The 21,977-nt window shown below is 46.2% G+C and overlaps 1 protein-coding gene across 10 annotated transcripts in view; it reads left to right on the forward strand.

Moving 5' to 3' along the window:
• ARHGEF9 (Cdc42 guanine nucleotide exchange factor 9) overlaps nucleotides 1-21,977 on the forward strand; it is a 163,700-nt gene that overhangs the window by 108,706 nt on the left and 33,017 nt on the right. For all 10 annotated transcript variants that reach the window (XM_061347747.1, XM_061347749.1, XM_061347748.1 and 7 more), the window contains 4 exons: nucleotides 3,592-3,783; nucleotides 10,271-10,450; nucleotides 12,388-12,620; nucleotides 16,663-16,792. In XM_061347747.1, coding sequence (XP_061203731.1) covers nucleotides 3,592-3,783; nucleotides 10,271-10,450; nucleotides 12,388-12,620; nucleotides 16,663-16,792 — 735 coding nt within the window. The remainder of the gene's footprint in view (nucleotides 1-3,591; nucleotides 3,784-10,270; nucleotides 10,451-12,387; nucleotides 12,621-16,662; nucleotides 16,793-21,977) is intronic.

Raw genomic sequence — 21,977 nt, forward strand, 5'->3', positions numbered from 1 at the left:
CCCTGTGGACTGGAGGGAAGTGAAGGATGGTGAGGCTGCAGCCAGATTACAGAGTAAGAAATTCAGGCTGTGGGAAAAAACACTGGTTAAGGCCACAGGAGGGAAAATCTACTTGCTTCAGCTTGCTTTCCTTCTGCTGGCAAATGTCCTGTTCCTTGTCCTGGAGGAGGATACAGGGATTTGCTGTTTCACACCAAATGGCATCCCGGCCACAGTCCCACACTTCCTCATGGAAAGGGCACACAGAAGGGCAGGGAAGCTGGAAATGGTCAGGGCAGCTGCTGGGGGACAGGCAGCATCCCCATGTGCCAGGTTCTCACCTCCTCTCTGATAACAGACAGGGGAGAAGCATCTGCCCTTGGGCATTTCTAAAGCCCAGGACAGCCTGTACTTCCTCCTGAGGGCAGAGAGAGGCTGTGCTGGATCACTGGAGAGGCACGCGGAGACGGATGATGTTTTACTTATGCAAAGCTCTGCACCATGAGCCCTACTTGATTGCAAATAAGCAAGTGATCTTTTTAATCCAGTGCAGAGTCCAACAGAGCATGCATATGAAACAGTGCACGTGGCTGAAAGCAAGGGCACAGCGCTAGAGAACCATCAGAAGAAGGGAGAGGGGACAAACCCTGAAGCTCATGGGGTGGTTTGGTGGGTGAACCAGAGCAGGGGTGGTCTGGTGGGTGAACCAGTCCCAAGGCTTTGTGCTGCAGTTACTGGAGTGACCACTGTTTGATGCCAGGTTTTGGTGAAGGCTGGGCTGCTCACACTGGTATCTGTTATGAAGTCAGTGGTGAGCAGAGATTCAGTGGAATGGCAGCAGCTCTCTGGAAGGATCTGCCTGTATCATTAATCTGCCATAGGATTTAATTGTGAGTTAGAATCCAGGATGGCACATTATCTGCTAGTTTTGTCCTTGTGAATATCCAATGGAAGGAGATTAATAATCCAGATGGCTGGTAAAATGTTTGTTTTATCATGCTTTGTGATTATTATGAGACTGTCAGCCCTCAGAGCCTATTCAAGTAAAATGTCCTCTATATACAGTGTGTGCATTCAGCAGTCTAAATATATAATAATTACAGGTCAGCTCATGTTGGAACAGTGCCATTTGGTGATTTTATGCACCATTTGGGGATAGCTGCAAGTTGATAAATCACATTTCTATAGCTTTTATATCATAGAATGGTTGGGTTGGAAGGGACCTTAAAGCTCATCCAGTTCCAACCCCTGCCACAGACAGAGACACCTTCCACTAGAGCAGGTTGCTCCAAGCGCCATCCAATGTAGTGAACACCCTACTTAGAGGTGCCTCTGGACTGGGCTAAAATAGGAACTTTTGCAGCATTGTCTGAATCAACTAAATATGACATTTAATGTTACTGGGAAAAACCAGTGTCACCCCCAGTTTGCCTGTTCCACCTTCCTGTCGCCTGCAGCACACCACCCTTGTGGTTTGAGCGAGCAGGTCAGTGAAGCAGAGAGGATCTGGCCTGGGGTGCTGGTGTTGGGTCAGAGGACACGTTAACACTTAAGGTGCAGCCTTCCCTTGCCCCAGAACAGCCCAGCTCCTTCTCAGCACAGGCACAAGAGGATTTGAGAGCTGAAGTTGCAAAACCAACTCTACTGTGTCACACCAAAGGTCTGTCTGGCCAAATTGTTGCTTATGGATCATGGAATCATGGAACGGTTTGGGTTGGAAGGGACCTTAAAGCTCACCCAGTTCCAACCCCCTGCCACGGGCAGGGACACCTTCCACTGGAGCAGCTTGCTCCAAGCCCCTGTGTCCAACCTGGCCTTGAACACTGCCAGGGATGGGGCAGCCACAGCTTCTCTGGGCACCCTGTGCCAGCGCCTCAGCACCCTCACAGGGAAGAGCTTCCTGATACAAGTACAGGAGTTTGATGAGTTCAGAGTTATTCATGTAAGTCCATTTTTCAGGGTACACATGAGTTTTCTGAGCCCTCCACTTGAACCTAAAGTTTGCCAGCCTCAAAAATATTCATGACAAATGTCACTGGTAAGGTGGATTATCCCCTTTAGAGATGCAGAGAGCCGCCACCAGTTGAAGTGATTGGCCCGGGGTCAGCAGCGTTGCTGCCAAGATACCTCGTCTGTGTGAGTCATGGTCCAGACTTCAAGTGATCCCCTGGAAGAATGGTTCTCACTTGAATTAGGTGGAACTTCAGAGGTTAAGACAGAAAGCAGGAGTGTTTGAGCAGCGCAGTGGGATTAATCCTTTCAGCGGCTGAGGCTGCAGAGTGTGGGGATGAAGCACGTTCAGCTTCCTCTGCTGCTGATAAAATTGCTGCATTGGTTTTAATCTAAAGTAGAAGTTGTCTCGATTAGAACTGTGGGGTTTTGGTTTGTTTTTTTCCTTTTGGGAACATGAATCCTAGCAGGAAGGAGCGAAAATTTCATTAAGGAAATAAGCAGGTCTCCCGAGGGTCCCAGATGTGGCAGTGGGGAGTGTTCCTGCAGTGCACAAAAGGCAAAGCAAATTCTGAGGGTTTCAGAAATCATGAGCATTTGCAAGCTTGCTATTTGCCTTGAAGTTCCCAAGCCTGTAGGATTCCTGCTTTTGGGCCTTTCCCTCTACTGTTATTAGATCTGTCCTGCTTTATTTTGTAAATGAAAATGGAATTTTCTCTCATGGTCACTTGACTCCAGGAGGCTGAGCTTTAAAAATCCAAGTTCTCTCTTAGTTTACAAGTTCATGTATGGTTTTTGTTTGATGATGGAAAGGAAACTCGGTGTGCTGAAAATGCAGCTGTCCTTTCCAGAGATTTGGGGGGAATTTGTTCCAGTTTAGAGTGTTCAGTGCTTAGAGGTGCTTGGCACCCCATCCACAGCTGCCCTCAGCCCCCAGGTTTGAGGAGGCTTGTTCAGCCGCTCTGATCTCTGCGTGGTTCAGGGATCAGCACCTCAGGATGCTGAGATTGGGCATTTGCCCGAGTGGAAAGGCTCTTCATGTGAAATGATGAGGAAAGCTGCTGTGAAATGAAAATCAATGCTCATTCACAAATCCTGGCCTGGGAGGTTTACAGAAACAGCAGTGCCACAACCCGGTCAGCCTGGGCTGCCGATCACATTCCTGCAGGTTCTGAACCTTCTGAGCTCAATCACCTGGAAAGAGCAAAGGGCTTATCGTCCTCCTAGAGGTTTCCTCCTGGTTGGACAGACCCCAGCTGATGGTGTGTGGGAACTGGCCAAGCAGGGCTGTACCCCAGTAACTGCCATTTCCTTTAGGTTGTTCTGGTTTATGTATTTACAGCCTGGTTCAGAGCACTTGACAGCATCCAACAGTCCAGTTACATTTCACATGATCATTTTATGTTTGGGATCAAAACTGCCAATCCCCTTGCTCAGGAGAGGAGCTTGGCAGTGTGCAGGGAACCGTTTGGGGCTGGTTGCACCAGTGTGAATGGAAAGGGACTGTCTGGGCTGAAAGCTGCTGAGGACACCACTGGCAAGAACATTACTGTTGCTATAAGGAGGAAGTTGGTCCAGTATCTCCCCATGTCCTGCAGCCCAAGACTTTCACTTGTTGGCTTCCTGATTTAAGCCTGTTTCTCTCCCCTCTTCCCCTCGCAGCTATGGGTAAACCAAGAAGATGGTGTGGAGGAGGGAACCAGCGACGTGCAGAATGGCCACTTGGATCCAAGCGCCGACTGCCTGTGTCTCGGCAGGACCGTCCAGAACCGGGACCAGATGAGAGCCAACGTCATCAATGAAATCATGAGTACGGAGCGCCACTACATCAAGCACCTCAAGGACATCTGTGAGGTACAGTGGGGGTTGTGGAGCTGCAGGATATGGGGTGGGTTGTTGAAAGCTGAGGTCTGGGTTTGTCTTTGATGGGGGAAAAAGATGCAGTAGGTGGGTTTCAGTCCCATGTCTAACAGAGGAGCAGCTTCTGTCAGTAAGTATTGATGTGCTGGATCTGATCATTACCTTGAGTTTGTATTAAATAAAAGTACCATTTTCTGACCAGTTTTCCATACCTCTTTGGCTAAACAATAATGAGGTTGACATCCTTCAAGCAGTCTTCTTAATTAAAGCCCAATGCTTTTGAACTTGTGATTGAGGAAATAAAGCTGTAATTAAATCAACCAGTTACCCATTTCGTCTGTGTCTTTCACACTGGGTTCACTATTTCCCCTGCCTCAGGATGGCCCCCACTTGCCTTTTATTATGATGAGACTGAGAGCAAAATGTTCTCATCACAGGAAATGAAGTATGTTTTATCCAGTGTAAGGGGACCAGCAAGCAAATGGACTTTGGTGACTGACCCCATGCATCCTCAACTTGATTATTCTTCGTGATGTTACAATTAGCTTCTACCACCCTTTACTGTCCTGCAGTGCACAGAATTAGTGCTGTGAGCTGAGCCCAAAGGACAGTGCATGTGGTGCTGGGTGTTCAGGAAGGGGAATGCATGGTGTTGCAGGACAGCTTGGGCTTCATGTGCTGAGGATATACTATCACTAAAGACAGAAGTTTGTTAGCACTAAAACTAAAGCCTGTGGCTTTCAGCTGATCCCTCTGAATGTCTGGGATTTAGTGAGCCTGTGCCCAGTCTTTGCAGAGTCAATGTGGTGAAGCCCCCTGGGAATTCTGCTTAGAAACATGTCTTCCTCCCTTCATACTGCTGCTTCCCTACTGACGAGGCAAAGCCATCCAAAACGCATCTGTGACGCTTTTCAAAGATGGAAGAGTCTTGGGATTTCAGTTTGGAAACAAATGAGCTTAATTTCACTGTGCTATTTCCGTCAGAGGGCTTTGTACTGAGGAAGGGAAGAACTGCAGGAATTTTTCCACATGTCGTTTCTTTTCCTGTGTTTGCACTTTTCTGATGAAAAGCTAAATAAGGTCCCTTCCAACTCTAACCATTCTGTGATAAATAAAACCTAACGTGCACTTCCCAGCCATGTCAATCTGATTTTGCCAAATCATATTCTCAGAAGGCACAGGTAGGTGTATCTGCAGTGATGTCTGTGGGGTAGCACTGATTTACAGCACCTAATGATATGTCCCAGATAGGAAAGAGATCTCTTAAGGCTTGTTCTTTACTCTCTATGATGCAAAATAATGTTGAGGGGATAAATCTTACCTCCAGGTAGGGCACCAGGAAATGATTCAGCTGCTTCTCTTAAAGAAGGAGGAGGACTGACATGGGCATTCTCATCTGCAAAGTGATGGGCTGTCCCTTGCTGAAGAGAGCCTCATTGTGCTCAGTTTAATCAGAGCAATCCGTTTGCCTCGAGAAGACTGGGAGACAGCTCAGTCATCCCAGGCACTTCAGCATTGCATGACATGACTGTTTCTGTTTGTGCATGAGAGGAGGGGGGCTGGAGGTGGAGGGACAGGGGCTGGTTTGAGCACCTCCCCATGCTGCTGGAGGGATGTGTATGGAGGTGTTACTGTGCGGAGGAACAAGTGGCCAGCCGCCAGCCGCTGATGAGACACAAGGGCTGGTGACAGTGGCAAATTCCCTCTTCCCTTTGCTCTTTATTATAAGTTGTCAGGACAAACAGCAGCAGGATGACGTACTGGAGGGGATGAAAGAGGAGTTGTGGCTGGGTGGTGAAGGCTGAGCCTGATTTAGTACTGAGTTTAGCAGTGAGCAGTTATACTCTTGTTGCTGAGCTATAATGAATAACAAATCCCAATACCATTGAGGCACCTTAAGATGTTATCAGAGGACACAGCCCTTGCTAGGTGATTAAGAGCCCTCCAATTGCTCTTTTCTGCTTCAAGATGTATTTCCACTATCTGCTACTATATTATTATAGACCATGTTATTATTCATAATACCCATAGTTCTGCTAAGTGAGGAGCTCATGAGCTTGCCAGCACCAGAATGAAATGACCTGTGCAAGCCAAGACCTGCATGAAGCAGCTGGCTTGTCACACAGAGCCACTGCCCTGAGCAATGCTGCTGTGTCCTGGCTTAGAGTACAAAGGCCTGACTGCTGTCTGGTAAAAGAGTTCTGTTCAGGGGTAAAATGTGGGGTGTTCCCTGGCTTGCATTACTAGGAGTGGATGGATCAATATTCTGAAATACAGCCAAGAAGAAAAGAAAGAAAAAAGGATTTGGCCTTAAGGAAATATCCAGTAATAGGAATTTTAGGCTTAGAGCTTAGGAAAATCATAGAATCCTAGAATGGTTAGGGACTGCAGAAAGCGCTTTGGATCAGTGGGGATAGATACACTCCATAGATCTATTCCCCAGTGTGCAATTTGTAGGTACCTCTCACTGCCTGCTTGTGCACACCCTGGTTTTGTGTTCCAAAGCTGCCTGCTTCTTGCCCTTTAGAGGAACAGGCTTATGTCCTGCTGGACTTCAGTTTACGTTTTAGGTGAGCCCCAGGGCAATCACAGAGCCTGGCATTCAGTGCTTGCTCTAGACCCGTATTTGAACAAGTGCTTTAGAGTCCTGACTGCCTGGGACCAGACATGGCTGAAGTTTGCTTTTTCAATCCAAACAGACTCAGCTTTGTTCTTCTGCTTATTTCTGTTATGTGTGGATCAGCATAGTGCTCGCCTCGATGCTGTGAGCACTGCTCTGGAGAGCAGTGTTTTTATAGCCCAGATGGTGCTGGTCCAAACCAAGGGATGATCTACAGGACAGTAGAAACAGCCCCAAACTGGCTCAGAGATGGCAACAAACTGGAACATCATCACAGCTGCCTTCAAAGGTAGAACCTGCAGTAGCTATCTCCTTATTCTCTCCTTCACCTTGCTCTCAGCTGGACAAGAAGAAGAGGGCTGGATGGGCCACCTCTCCTGACTGTCTCTAAACCCACTGTGGGGTGAAGAAAACTTAGCACTTAACCTCCTGCAAATACTTTCCAACTTTGGCCTGTACTTCAGGGACTACATGGAAAAGTACTTTAAAGAGAGACAGTTTGACAGCTATTTTTAGGTTTTCATTGAGCAAAACGCTCTCCAACATCTGCTCATCAGTCAGTTATCCCTTCTCTGAGCAAACCTGACGGGATGAGCATAAGGAAGATGACATTGTTTTATGTAACAGAAGTAAATTTACTGGAAAAACTCTGCAGCAGCCTTCTAGCTGGCTCTTGCTGCCTGTTCTATATAAATCTTCAGTCTCCCCTTTGCTGGCTTGAGCTGGAAACCAACTTTCCAAACGCACAGGCTGGATAGAGGATAAGACTTGGGAACTCTGTGTGTTCTTTTCTTTTCCCTCTGGCTTTATAGGTGCCTATTCAAAGATGTGCTTCTTCAGCTTCTCCAAAGCACGTGGCTCGGGTGAAGCAATGAACCAGCACAGGAAGAACAGGGGATGTTCAAGACAGTAGCTGCAACCAATAGCAACCCCAGGGCTGAAAGATGTTCCCCTAAACCGTGCAGTGAGTGAGTTCACAGAGCAGCATGTGAGGGGGGAAGCTGCCTTGCAGGCAGCCTGCAGCAGGGCAAAGGTCCAACACAAACACCTTGAGGCACTCACTTAGTGCTGCTGACACCAAAGTAGTGTCAGAAAGAGCCAGTGTCAGAAAGAGCCTGGCCTCATGGGCACGTGAACATCTGCTTTCTTTGTGTTTTATCTGAGATAAGCAGGTAAGCATGAAAAGCAGCATGGAAAAGATACTCTGTATTGTTCCTTGATAGTTTGAATTTGTATTTGTCCTGTAATGTGGGAACCAGCCTGCTCCCGTTCCTCCTGGCCTTGAAAAATGAGAGGGAAACCCAGGAAAATGAGTCATCAAGGAGCTCCTGGAAGAAGAGAGACCTAGATTTAGTACATGCAGAAGGTATTCCATAACCCAAGCTTCTCAGCTGAAAAAGCCAGGAATTTCAGGGTAGTGGCATCCTTCTAGCAAAGCTGGACATCACAGAGGTTGGGTCTTTGCCAGGTCGGCCAAAGTTGTATTTCTCATTCATCTCTGTGAAGTTCTCCCTCCCAGGAACCACATGGTGAGGCTGAAGGACAGTTTATTATAGCGTTCCAATAGTTTGCATTGTGGACCAGCAGCTGCATGTCACCAGCTGGCAGTTCCTCTGTGTGACTAAGCATCTAGAGTGCCCAAATATAGCCCTCAACTGGAGCTGCTGGCATTTTTTCCCTTTGTTTCTTTTTCTCTTCCTATATACTAAAGGCAGCCAAAGTCATCTCATGATGCCCCCCTTGTTATTTCTCTTCGGTCAAGAGGCCACAGTCCTGACCAGGCCAACATCTGATACTTGGCCTTGTAAAATTTCTAGTCTGAATGGTGCAGGCAGGTGAAGCACAGGGGGAGGAGGTGATGTGCTCAGTGTCGCAGATGGTGGCAGAGCCAGAAATTCATTCCAGACACCCAGAGCCTCCATGTATCACCCTCTGTGCTCGACCACTTGTGCTTCAGGCAAGTGTGTTTGAAAAAGTCCTCATGATTGAAGTCCTCAAAGATGCTTCAAGGGCTGAGGCACCTCTCCTGTGAAGACAGGCTGAGAGAGCTGGGCTGCATCAGCCTGGAGAAGAGAAGGCTCCTTAAGGGGTCTCGAGACCTTGGAGCAGCTCCAGTGCTGAAAGGGGCTGCAGGAAACCTGGAGAGGGGCTTTGGACAAGGGCCTGTAGGGACAGGACAAGGGGAATGGCTTTAACCTGCCAGAGGGGAGACTGAGCTGAGCTCTTAGGCAGAAGCTCTTCCCTGTGAGGGTGCTGAGGCGCTGGCACAGGGTGCCCAGAGAAGCTGTGGCTGCCCCATCCCTGGCAGTGCTCAAGGCCAGGTTGGACACAGGGGCTTGGAGCAAGCTGCTCTAGTGGAAGGTGTCCCTGCCTGTGGCAGGGGTTGGAACTGGATGAGCTTTTAGCTGAAGAAAGGATGATGAGTTCATGGATAAGGCAGGGTCAGCGCAACAGGAGGCAGACACAACTTGGTGTGTTACCCTTTTTGCCAGAACATTGATCCCTTTGGTCTTTCTAGGTCAGGAAGTCTTCAGAGCAGTGCTCGCCTACCAGTTTATGTTTGTGTGCTGTCCAGCTAAGCTCAGTCTCAGTGGGCATCGTGGGCTGTTGAAGAAGCAGCAAGGAGGATGTTTATTATTGCTCTGGACACTCTGTCCATGCAGGAGACCTGAATTGTTTCCAAACCTCCTGCAGGTTCATTCTGTGATTCTGGGGAATTTATTTAAACTCTCCACATCCTGGTTCTTTCTCCCCCCTTTCTCCACTTGATTTTAATGTGTGTAGACTCAAGGGAGCCTGCTGTTTGTACAGAGAAGGCTACAAAGCCTTTTCTTCTGTCCTACTGAAAAAAAAAGGAAGAAAAGCAGTGAAAGACGATTTTTGAGAAAACAGGAGAAAAAAATCCCCTCATTTTGCGCTGTTTGGAATAGCACATCTGCACTAAGGGAATAGAGGGTACAGAAAAATGCTGCTGCTTTCTTCTAGATGGCATTGATCACCAGCTTGGGCTACTCCCACTGGGCTCTGTTAGTTGGGCAAGCCAGACTCCTACCCTCCTACTGCATCACTTTTGGGGTTCCTGACCATCACATAGAACAAAAGCCCCCCCGCTTTCATCTTGAACTTGGGAAGATGAATAATGTGGGGGGATAGTCTGTGTTGCCTCTCAAGTCAGGGAGCATTTGAAGAGTGCTTGCCTTCAGTATTTCACTTGGTGCTGAAACAGCGAGGATGGTGGCACCCTCCATACCTGCTCCCTAGACCAAGGGACATTAATAGACAGTCACACATTAATAGAACCCCAGCCTGGTTTGGTTGAAGGGACCTTAAAGCTTATCCAGTTCCAACCCCCTGCAGGCAGGGACACCTTCCAGTAGAGCAGGTTGCTCCAAGCCCCTGTGTCCAACCTGGCCTTGAACACTGCCAGGGATGGGGCAGCCACAGCTTCTCTGGGCAATAGAGTGTTTCTCAGCATGATCACAGAATCACAGAACTGTTTAGGTTGGAAAAGACTCCCAAGTTCATTGAGTCCAACCACAGGCTGTGAAGCCCTGGGTGTACTGGGTCTGATGTGTCCTTAACAAGAGTAGTGCTGTGGGTCTACTGTAGGATGCAGTGGGAACTTGCAAAGGAGATGCTTGCTGTCTATCAAAACCAATACTCGTAGCATCTCAAGGCAGGTTTTTTTTATTGCATGCTTACTGATAGAGAGGAGTTGATGGAGACTGTCATGCCATAGCAGTGGATTTTGTTTTCAGGGCCATCTTCTTGTTTTTAGTTGCTCCTTCCTCAAGAATAATCTGGGAGCAGCCTCAGTGTGTTTGGGTTATTTGATGGCTTGTTCTTTCTTACTCCCTACAGGGTTACTTAAAGCAGTGCCGGAAGAGGAGGGATATGTTCAGTGATGAACAGCTAAAAATCATTTTTGGCAACATTGAAGATATCTACAGATTCCAGATGGGTTTTGTCCGGGACTTGGAGAAACAGTACAACAACGAGGACCCCCATCTCAGCGAAATTGGACCGTGTTTCCTTGAACACGTGAGTGAATTGGCCATGTTTGTTTGGGAGTTTTGGGGTTGGTTTGGGGGGAGGGAAGGTGTAAGGCGAGTAGCAGAAAAAGTCAGGAGGCAGGAACCACTCAGAATAACTTGTGCATCAGTGCTGTTCTGGTTACATATCAGGGATTACTCCATGGCCCTCCATCTACTTCATGAGATGCAGAGAAGGGAAAATATGAAGTGAAGCAGTTGGATAACACCCTAGAATATTTGAATCCCAACACCTTTTAACATCCACCCTTAGTCATGTTATGTAGGTGCTGTGTCCCTCACTCCCCACCCTCTTCTGCTCTTCAGAATATGAGTTAAACCAGCTCACAGGCCAGCCTAATCAGGTCATGGATGGCCAGAAGGTTGGAAGAGGTAGGAGAGTTCAGAGGAGTAAAAAGAGGCCTTAGTTGTGCATTACACAGAAAAAGGAGAGGAGAGCAAACGCCTGGGCTGTTTGCTGTGGCACTGTGATGCACTTTCAAGGGCTGAAAACCCCCCAGAGCTTCAGTTTCCTTACCCTGCAAAGCTGTTGGGTGGGTGGGGAGGTGCAGCTCACGCTAGGTGCACACTGAACAGGATGTTTTTACTGACCATATAGTCCTGGAGGCTTGTGCCCAGCCCATTGTACTGTTCCATACCCACATGCTACAGGAGCTGATACATTGACCAGTGCTGTAAATATCCCAGAAAATGACAGTCATGCAGTTCCAGACTTTCCTTCAGGGAGAATGAAGTGCTGTTACCAGAGCTTAGCTATGAGGTGCTTGAGCCGGGGAGGCAGACCCTGCACTGTGCTACCCCATTACTTATAGCCAGGGCTCTACTGGCAACAGCTCACTTCTTATCAGAGACATTTCTGATAGCCATTCATGAAACTTCAGCAGGGCATCCCTAAACAGGTTCACAGCATCTCTTAAACATTGTTGATCTTCCAACTGAAAAGCAGGTTTCTTGTTGAGAAGTTGCACGATGGCATTAATATTGCTCATTATTATCAGAGCCTGCAGTCTCTGCTGCTTGCTTCCAAAGCAGCATCACATTCGATCTCTGTGCAAAAAAGATGCAAGAAACCTTGGTGAGAATCAGTAGCTGAAATTTGATGTCTTGAGGCTGTGCTGTCAATTCATGTAGAGTGACAATAGCAAGAATTACTGTGGTTATTCAGAGCAATATCTGACAGTCCTCTGTCATCAAACACAGGCTGGAAGCTGGCTAATGAATTCCTGATAAATGATCCCTGTTTAGCCATTTGGGGGAACTGAGGGATGAGGACATTAAGATCCTGTTATCTTGCTCGTCATCTGCTTCAGGAGGAGAAAAGTGTCAGCTCTTGGTCAGCTGTGGGGATGGGAAAGAAACCAGGCCCCGTTATTCCCAGGAAGGCCCTCATGGGACTGAGAAATAGGGATTGTGGGTCAGGTGCAACACAGTAGTTAGTGACTTGAGCTCCCTGTTGGTAAAGGGAATTTTAAATATACCCAGCTCCTAAACACTTGCCAGGTGCTTCATGAGGGAAAGGGCTCTAGAACTAACAAGGTTCTGCTCCTGTATTATCAAAGGCCAGAGCTCTGCTCTGTTCTACCTTAACCTTTTATAAGGTTGTCTCTAGAAAGACAACCCCACCACACGATTTGACCCTGAGAGCACCGACAACACTGCGTAGGGCTTCACTTCAACACAGCATTACAGAGACCTCAGCCACACATCAATACACAGGTCCCTCTCTGCTTCCCTTTTTTCCAAGCGCAGCCATGCAGCAGGAAAAGTCCTTCCTTTAGGATCAGCACTTCCTCCTCCTGCTTAGGGTATTCTTTCTTCTTTAGTTGTAACATGTTCTTGTTGGCAATCTGGGTGATTGACTGCTCACAGCACTTGTCTGACATGTACCCCCCTCCGTGTGCATCCCTCTTCTCCTGCCTCTCACAGCAAGATGGCTTCTGGATCTATTCGGAGTACTGTAACAACCATTTGGATGCATGCATGGAGCTTTCCAAGCTGATGAAAGACAGCAGGTACCAGCATTTCTTCGAAGCGTGTCGTCTGTTGCAGCAGATGATTGATATTGCCTTAGATGGTTTCCTTCTGACACCAGTGCAGAAGATCTGCAAGTACCCCCTGCAGCTCGCAGAGCTCCTCAAGTACACTGCACAGGATCACAGGTATGCTGGTCTCCTACTACACCAAAGGGTTCTGCTCACTGCTGCTTCACGTGGCCTCTGCACACACACAGGGCTGGGTTTTTGCTGTCCAGCTCTTCTCCTCATGACATCTATTATACATTGAAGCAGGGCAAAGGTTCAGCAGACAGTTAGAAAGCTTCTCAAAGCGCTGATTCTCAATGGAGCCAAACTCATCTCTGTTATAATCAGACATGTGAACTAATTACCCTTGGATGTACTTTCTGATGCTACCAGTTACACTTGAAAAATTGCCTAATTGCATTCAGTGGTGAAAGGCTCCTTCCTTTGTCCTGAAGAGGACCTCAGCACACAGCAAATAGAGGGCCAGCACCCGCAGCTCAAACCTGATTATGCTCAGAGCTGGGGAGAACCCAGAACTTGCTCTGCTTTCAGCCTGACTGCACCTCTGGTTTTGCCACTGCATTTAGGTTCAGAGAAGCACCAGCAGTTTGATTACTTCCCAGCATTCCCAGGGTCTCTTGCTGCTGCTGAGGACAATCAGCCTGACCCCCTGACTTAGAGTAAATCAGGAATAGGACCTGTGATATCACTTGAGATATACTGCTAAGAAAATAAGGTGAAAGAAGAATCAGGCCCCCTGGAGTGAATTTTCTCCTGGCTTGCCAATTAGCTTTCTTTTTCCAAAATCCATTTGAAAGGAAGTGCTTCAGAGAGCAGAAACAACCACAGATGTTTCAGAAACTTCTGCAACTATTTGGTTGGTTTTGTTTTTCCCCAAACCCAGCTCTGAAAGTGCAGAGGGATGTGATATGAGCAAAGAGATGCATTTGCTTTGACCTGATTCATGAGTTTGGCTGACTGATGCTAGCTGAATGCTGAGTTCAAAATCACCAACTTGGACAAGCATTTGGCTCTAGATCCAATTTCTGTTTTTTCTCTTCATAACAAGATCAAATCAGTCTTGGAGTGGATTCATGGGAACAAGGGCCTCAGAAAGCAGCTCTAGGATCCCAAATGTTGTGGCTTTTTGTCCTTACCAGCCATGTGATGTCCCCACAGTACTTAGAGTGTGAATTCAGATGCGGCTTTACAATGAGAAGACATAAGGAGCCTCAGAGAGAAGAGATCTGTGTTTAAAGTGACCTTCTCTGAGCTATTTGGTAGCAATGCCAAAGGGGATGTGGACAGTGTGATTACACAAGGGTTGAATTATTTGGAGAGTACATTCCTTTTTCCTTTGGGATGTTTTAAAAATGAAATGAGGTGGATTGTACCACACTTGCCTGTGGCCTAGCTCCTCCAGTTCAAGTGTTCAAAGAGCCTGGGAGGGACTGATCCTTCAGGAAACCCATTTCACATCCCAGACAAGCTCAGTGCAATGAAGGAGGAGAGCGAGACACAGAGAATGTATGATTCTGCACTGGGGCTGTGCAGAAAACTCAGGCTGCAGTGGTTGTCTGCTTGACATGAAACTGTTTTCTGCTCTGGAACTGGGGCTAAGGTAAGCAAAGCCTGAGGTGGGAAAAGCAAATAATCTTCGGGAAGATCATGATTTGACAATATAAGACACTGGGAAGGCCATGTACCTGCAGGCTGGGATACCATCAGGGTCAGCTATGAACAAGAGAAACTGAGAAGCCTCCCGGGGAGCCCAGGGGCCCGTTAACCAGGTGGTAAATTGCCTTCATGCACTTGTAGTGTGACAGTGCTCATGGTGAGATTGAGAGTTGGAAACAGAAGCTAGAAAATTACACTAATACCATGCAGTCAGGCTCATCATTGGCTGAATTAAGAGTCTCTCAGGCACTCTGATTAGAATTTAGTGTGTAGAAAATACTGTTTGAATCAGTAAAACCATTTATGGAGTAAGGCAAAACTTGGAAAGGAGTGGGAATTCCAATGGAAGCAAAGATGTCAGCTTCATCTGACAGCGGGATATTATGTTCTGTTTCTTTTTTCTTTTCTTCTTCACTAGCATCATACTTGGTAGAGCTGTGGATCTTCCCTGCACCAGTTTAGGACAGCAGAGCTGGAATAGGAAACCTGACCACTCTCCCTGACATTAGCATGTGATGTCTGGCAAGAGTCTAGACTTGCATCCTGATTGAGCACTGGGAAGTGGTCATTCCAGCCCCAGTATAATTGATAGACCATGTCTATACCTTCATTTTATAGTTAACGGCATCCCATTATTATTTCACTGGCCAAATGCTTTGCTTCTGTTATTTTTCCTCTTGAGTTTTTGCCAGCTCTGCCACAGGCATGGGCTAGGAGCCCAAAAAGTTCAGTCATGACTCTTCCTTCATTACTGCATGGGGTTTGCTCTTCAAACATAACATTAGATTAGTGAATTAGCATTACCAAGATGAAAACCAGCTTGGCTGGTACTGACCCACCTCATGTGGAGGCAGGCACAGGGGTGTTTCAGAGCCTGGCTCCCTTCAGTTGCTGTTGTTTTGAGACTGGTTCGTTGGAATGTTTCACAAAGGTGCATCTGTTCACCTCTTAGAGATTCACTCCAGCTTAATAGGAATTAAATATATGAAGGTCTGAAGTGCAGCTTCCTGGTGTCCTGAGCATTCCTGCTGCAGAGCTGAGCTGGAGTTAAGAGTGAGTGAACATGAGTGAGAAGGAGGACATGCCGCTAATGGGTGGACTGGCATTAGCCTCCCTTCTCTGCAGGAGCATAATTGCTAGGAGACAGTTAGTGACCGTCCTGCATGCCTCCCTACCTCTACAGATCCTTTCTGACCATAGTGACTTACCTGTTCCCTACAAGAACTCACAGACATTTTGAAGACCAGACTGATGTCTCCCTGGCATAGCTCCATTTCTGTTACACAACCAGGCACTCACTTCATACAGGTGGCCTTGCAAAGGAAGGCACAAGAAATTCTTCCTTGTGTATCATGGTGGCTATGTCAGACAGCCCATCCTCTGTTCTCCTTTGTGTTATTGAAGGACCAGTCCTGATGTTCTGGAATTTGTAGGAGGTTTTTTTTAACCTCAGCTGGAATTTTGATGTAGGAATTGAATAAAAATTGAAAATGCATCTCTAGATTTCATCCAAGAAAGGGCAGCAAAATAGCCAATCATACTCTGTTGTATATCATCTTGTGATTGTTTCTTAGTATTTGTCCCGTTTGATTCACATGAGGAAAGGGATGTAATTGACAGCACTCACCTGTTCGTGCTGTCACCAGCAATAATCAATAGAGCCATTCCCCCTGCAGCTGCCCAGGATGGCAGCTTTTCTCATTAGTCAGCAATCAATATCAACCCTTAACTTAATAATATATTATGGTGGCATTATGGCAGCTGGCCATGTCTGTCCTTCCAATTGAAATTAACATTAAGGTTCCTTGGAATGGAAAAGAAGGCAGAGGATGGAAATCAATAGCATTGATTTCGGCATCACTTTTTGAAAAGACTGATCATCATCTTTGCTGGCCTTGGCAGGAGGCTGGTTTCACTCTCTGTTATTACACTCACAGGCCCATCCAGGAATGAAAAACAAAGAACTGCTTTGATTTGCTCACCTGAAGTCTGCACTAAGCCTGAAGGCTGTGGGATAAATGCCCTGTGGCACTCTTGGGGTCTTCTTATGGCTTGGAAGATGCTCTGGCCTTGTGTCTGATTGAAAAGTAGTTCCTAATGTTCAATTTAAAATGAAAAAGACCAGGTGCAAAGGCAGAGACTATAAAAATGTCCAGACTTTCCTTTAGGATGCTCTTTAGCTGAGGATCTGAAGACTTTAAAGAGCAATATTCATAACTGTCATACATTGTAGAGGCTCAACTGTACTCATTGAATGAGCTGAGGGGCTGGCTGGCTTCTCTGTCTTCTACACACCCAACTTCAGTTTCAAGCTGCTCTTGTGGTGATCCAGAAAGACACTGTTGATGGAAAAAGTACAGTATGGTAGCAATGAGAAGCAAATCCTACCTGCATTCCTTTCTAAAAGGATGGTGAGACTATGCTGCTGCTAATGCTAAGCCTATGTGCACTTCCACTGCACCTCAGTGTGGAATTTCATGGGCTTCCCTTTTGTGTTTGACAGTGACTACAGATATGTGGCTGCTGCTCTCGCCGTCATGAGGAACGTGACTCTGCAGATCAACGAGCGGAAGCGGAGGCTGGAGAACATTGACAAGATAGCTCAGTGGCAGGCCTCCGTTCTGGACTGGGAGGTACAGTAAATGCTCAGCCCTCATTTCAGTGCTATAAACCTGGAAGAAGTAAATTCCAGGCAGCTGGTGAATTATCCAAGACCGTATAGTTCATTTCACACAACCTAGACTTGGGATTAAGCTTGGGACAGAGAAGACATATTTAGGGACTTTAGAGATGGTACTTAACATGTAAAACATGAATAGTACTCTGAAGAAAATCTAGGGTTCCGTTCCAATTTCATCAATAAAAATCTGGAGTAAATTTGGCAATTGTAATGCTGTTGTCTGGGGGTTAAGTGAGATGTGGATCAAACTATGTGCATTCCGGCTCTGTGCTTTGTTTTTAGGGAAGAAGGAAGTAAAGAGATAGCAAAAAGGCCTAGGAATTGTGACCAGTTAAGAAAATAGAGAAAACTCTTCTTGAAGCTGCTTTATGATTACAAGGCAAAACATTATGCTGAAGTTAGAGCTGCTATTTGCACATTTAAAATGAGTACCCACTCAAAGATATTTCTGAAGCAACCCTGTATGTACTGATCATGTAATTAAGGAGCTGAGAAACACAGGCAAGGCAAAGTCAGCAGAGGGATTCCTCACCAGCAGGCCTCCAGTCTCTGGCATTTTTGCCATGTGTTAACAAAAAAGGCATCCTAAAATTATGTTCTTCTGTTCTTTTCATCCTGATTTTGTAAAAGTCATTGTATGAATGTGATCTGTAAAGAGGGCTTTGAAGCAGAGCAAGGACAAAGGCTTTTGTAAAATCCTCTCTGTGTTATCATTCCTTGTGTCTAGTAAGTAGATATTTAGAGTGATGGAACAACCTTTTTTCTTCCTCACAGTCATGAAGATCTGGGAATAACTCCCCATTCAGGTCAGCGAGCTCATACTGTGTAGATTAGTTTATGGGAAAGATGGATTAATCCTTTAATTAGTTTTTTTCCAGAAAAGACCTAGGAAGACTGGAAGGAGAGGCAGGGAAATGCAGGTGGATCACGTATCCTCCTTGACTGGATTAGTTTCGTTGCTGTAATGAAGGTTGGATTCAGGCTGGGATCTCTTGCCGAAACCCATAAATGCAGCAGTCAGAGCTGTTTGTTAAGTCATGACTGGCTCTGGGAGCAGAGAATGAAGATGATTTGCTTGATTGTTTTATCATTGTTTAATGTGAAGAAACCTCTGGTACTGACACGCAGGCTCATTTTCAGTATTAGAAACTGCCCTCAAGGAGGCATGGGACCATCACATAGATATTCAGCCTTCAGAGTAGCCCATGTGATGAGCTGATGTGTGTCATTTGTAAGAAATACTGAGACCCTCATTGTAAATAAACCTAGATTAAGGACGGATCAATTCCAAGTCAGTGAATATTCATGTGTGAATGCAAAGCCAAGGTGACCTCCACATAGGATCTATGGAATAGCAGTTTTTCTATTTCATTAGCTGAGTTGATAATTCATTTTTATTTAGCCATATCCTCGATAATTCATTCCTGCTTAGCAGCGCCCATTCTTTATCTCTATCCTGTCCTCAGGAACTTGCCAAATCATTCCTCCAGGCTTTTTTCAACTACTCCAGATTTTAAGCACAATATTACAGCAACGTCCTTCAGCTTCTCATAATCTAGCAAAACCACTCAGAGATCTGATGGGAATATAGCTACTGCCCTCATTCAAAGGAAAACAACCTTCTTGCCATTTCTATTCTGTATTCTGGATCAAGAAGAGTCATGGAGCTGTGATGAGAATACTAAATGATGAGAGCTGGGTCCAGCAGAGGACTTCACTGCTTCATTCTTTCCTCTAAAGTAACATCAGATGCAGCCCCTACTTCACAGATGTCTGTGTAATGGTCAGAAGGATGCACAAACCCCAAAATACTCAGGAGTTAACTGGTCTAATGTGGGAGAAATGAAAAGCAGTGCCAGATGCTTAGCTCTGTCCTAGATATGTCCTAGACCTTTAGGCATTGCAAACCCAAGCTGCTAACCTCCAGAAACTCCACTCAGCTGATATTTATCTATAGGACATGTGTACCAGGACAGAGACCATCAGGGCTTGATATTTCATCCAGCCTGTAAGGGTTGAAGCCCTCATCTTCTGCACATAGGGAGTTATGGAGTAGAAGAGGATTTCCTGGTATGTCTCCCTGGCTTCTTCCAGTCTCTGAGGAATGTGCCTTTGTTATCTGTGTCCAAGGGTAGAACCCACAGAGCTCTCCCCTCCTTCTGTGGCCTTAATCCTCTGATTAGAGTCTGTGCCCAAAAGTGCTCCTTTTCTATCCCTTTGTGTCTTCTCTCTGTTTCAGTGAGCACTTAATAATAAACAGGATGAGCATTTGCAGAAGCACAAAGCTGATGGCAGGTCACTTTGAATTGGTGTCCTCCAGCAATGACCTGGGAATCGTGGTCTTCTACTCTCTGATGGTGCACTTGGTGAATTATTTCAGCAGCAGACTAAATGTATTAAGCACATTGAGATCTTTCATTGGTGCAATGTCTGGTTTTCCTCAACATCTCTAGACTAGCCATGTTGATTCTCTGATTTGAAATTGCATTTTCATCGCAAAATTCACCTGTGTTTTGCGATGAGATGTTGGGAAAAGGCTGTTACAGGAGAAGAAAACCCCCAAACCAAACAACAAACATTTAGTGAATGGATATTTGAAACATCCTTGTATACAAAGTGTGTGCACACATTTTTCTTGCAAGGAGAGGGTGTTATTGAGCCTGTGTGCATATTGCTGATCCTGAAACAAAGAGAAAAAGCAGGGGGCATGTCCTAGCTAATTTAAGCAGAAGGGATTTTACTGAATCCCATGGAGTTGTGCCTGTGTGTTTCAGGATTCATTTTTATCCCTCAAGATTTTCTGCATGGCCTCGTGAAGGTGAATTTCAGGGTCAGTGTTTGAAAAATGTGAACATCCTTGAGTCAACCAGGCTTTGGGTTTTCTTCTCCAAGAAGTCATATAGTTAGGGGCTGAGGGTTTAACTTGCCAATGGGACCCTGACTCTCATGGCACCTGATAAGCTGTGGCAGTCAGGGCATGAAGTCTTAAGGAATTATTGGCAGCTTTGGCAGCTTTATACAAGTAATGACTGAGCAGATTCTTAAGGGAAGATTCTGATCTCACTGACAGCTGTAAATGAGAAATAATCCCCATCACTTTGAAATGTGTTCCTGTATAATTCTTAGGAGCGTGGTCCTGACCGAAAAGCCTGGCTTGGCCTGTTGCCACCTATGACTCACTTCTTCATTTTCTAACCTGAATTTCCAACACATAAACAGCCCTGGAGAGGTGCTCTCCCTGCCTACACCGAATTCTGTAGTGCCTTTTGTCCTTTCAGTTGTTAATGGCACAGAATGTAGGGCTTCCACCACCTCCCGCAGAGACCTTTCAGTGTCTGAGAGCTCTCCTTGTTATGAAGTGTTTCCTGATGTTCAACATCTATTTCCCCTTGCTCAGCATCATCCCCTTCCTTGCAGCTAAATACCCTCAGATCAAAACAGTGACATTTAAAGGCAGGCAGGCAAAACCAGCACAAGAAGTTAGCTGGAATGGGTTCAGAACAGCGCACGAAGTCTCCTCTGGATCGGGCTTCAAACAGGCCAGACAGAGCCCATCCTGGGCAGCCTTTGCACACTCAGTCCCTCCTTGTGCTCTTGCCCTCTGAGAGAGAGTGACAGATCTCAAAGGTTACTGGGTAATATCTACATATGTACACACACAGCAGTACTCTAAAGAGGTGATTTCCACAAAGCCCATCATCATTTGGATGTTTGGCACAGGAGAGAGCCTTGTTCATTTTAACTTGCCATTTAAACGGCTTACTTTGGTTTATGTAGATACCCAGATATCTCTACCAGAGATTACCATGGGTTTCCACTTTGGCAGGTTTCAAGAGTGTTGAATTTACATGGAGGGAAAAATACATATAATTGAGAACTACAATGAACACTGTTCTTTTAAATGTCTTCCCATTCTTGTTATTTGTGGGGCCTTTCAATCAAGACTTGGTGCCCTTAATTACGTAATACATAACTGTGGGCCGCAGCCTAATATTACGTTATTGAATCCAAGAATGACATGAAAGAAAGAGATACATGCAACCAAAGTAGTGTTTTCAAAGGGAGGGCAGCCCGATGAGAAACCCTCCTGGGGAAAAATCGCATCAGGGACTGAAACACATCCTTCTTTGCGTATCCTTCTTTTCTTTTTCCCTTCCCCCAGCAGCAGAAGGTATCAAAAATGAGCCTGTTGAAAAGGACAACATTTCTCTTGCTTTCTCTGATCTTTGTGTAGCCCAGAGTGCTAATCAGCCTGTCAATCTCTAATTAAAGAACAGCAGTGGCAGGGAGAAGAGTCCTGCTTGCTGAATGTTAACTAGGAAAGGGGATTTTGTGCCCAGTGGTGACAGCGAAGAGCCATGTCAGGAGGTGGGCTCAGGCACAGGGGAGCGGGTCCTGTGACTGATGAGCATTTCTGAGCCTGGGACAGCATCTGCTCAGGGATTGCTCTTGGGAAGAGGGAGCAGAGCAGGCTGGGAAGTGTAGCCTGCTCCAGCTCACAGGGCTGTGCCCTTCCTTGTTCTGTTGGCGCTCCCAACAGCCTTTTTTTCATAACACCAGTAAAACCCCTTTGGTTCTCCCCAGTTCCTTGTTACAGACAGTGATGGTCACCTATAGCATAACTGGGGAGCTGATGATGGGCAAATTCCATAGCAACAGAAGAGCTGACCCTCTGCTTCAAGTTGTGGTCAGCCCTTGGGTTTTATGTGTCAAGCTCAAGGGAGCAGGAAGCATTCATCCAGCCTGGATCTGGGTGACCTGCTCCCATTACCGCACACTAAGTAGTTGGGCTCTGCCTGTGACTGCATGAAGAAAAGAGGAGTCGGCTTTCTTTTTCCTGCCCTTTTTATGTAGCAGGATGCACAGTGAAACCCTTGATACAGGCTTAGGATTTTTATTACAGGCTTATAGGGAAAGAGACCTCAGGAGGCCATCTAAGTCTTCTCTTGGCCATTTTGCTGCTCTGCTCTGCTGAAGTCAGGACATCTGTCAGTTCAGAGTAACTGAAAGTTCAGTCTTTTCCTTTTCCAGCAGTGTTTCTCTTAAATACAAGAGAATATAGATGAGCCTCGCTAGGAGTTGGTTGGAGAAAAAGTGGAAAAGATTTTTCTTTTCCTTGTTTTGCGTAGGATTGGAGG

Source organism: Neopsephotus bourkii, unplaced genomic scaffold, assembly GCF_033783945.1.
Source record: "Neopsephotus bourkii isolate Nb327-2 ecotype Australia unplaced genomic scaffold, CSIRO-AGI_Nbou_v1 NB_324, whole genome shotgun sequence".
In the NCBI taxonomy this organism is placed as follows: domain Eukaryota; kingdom Metazoa; phylum Chordata; class Aves; order Psittaciformes; family Psittacidae; genus Neopsephotus; species Neopsephotus bourkii.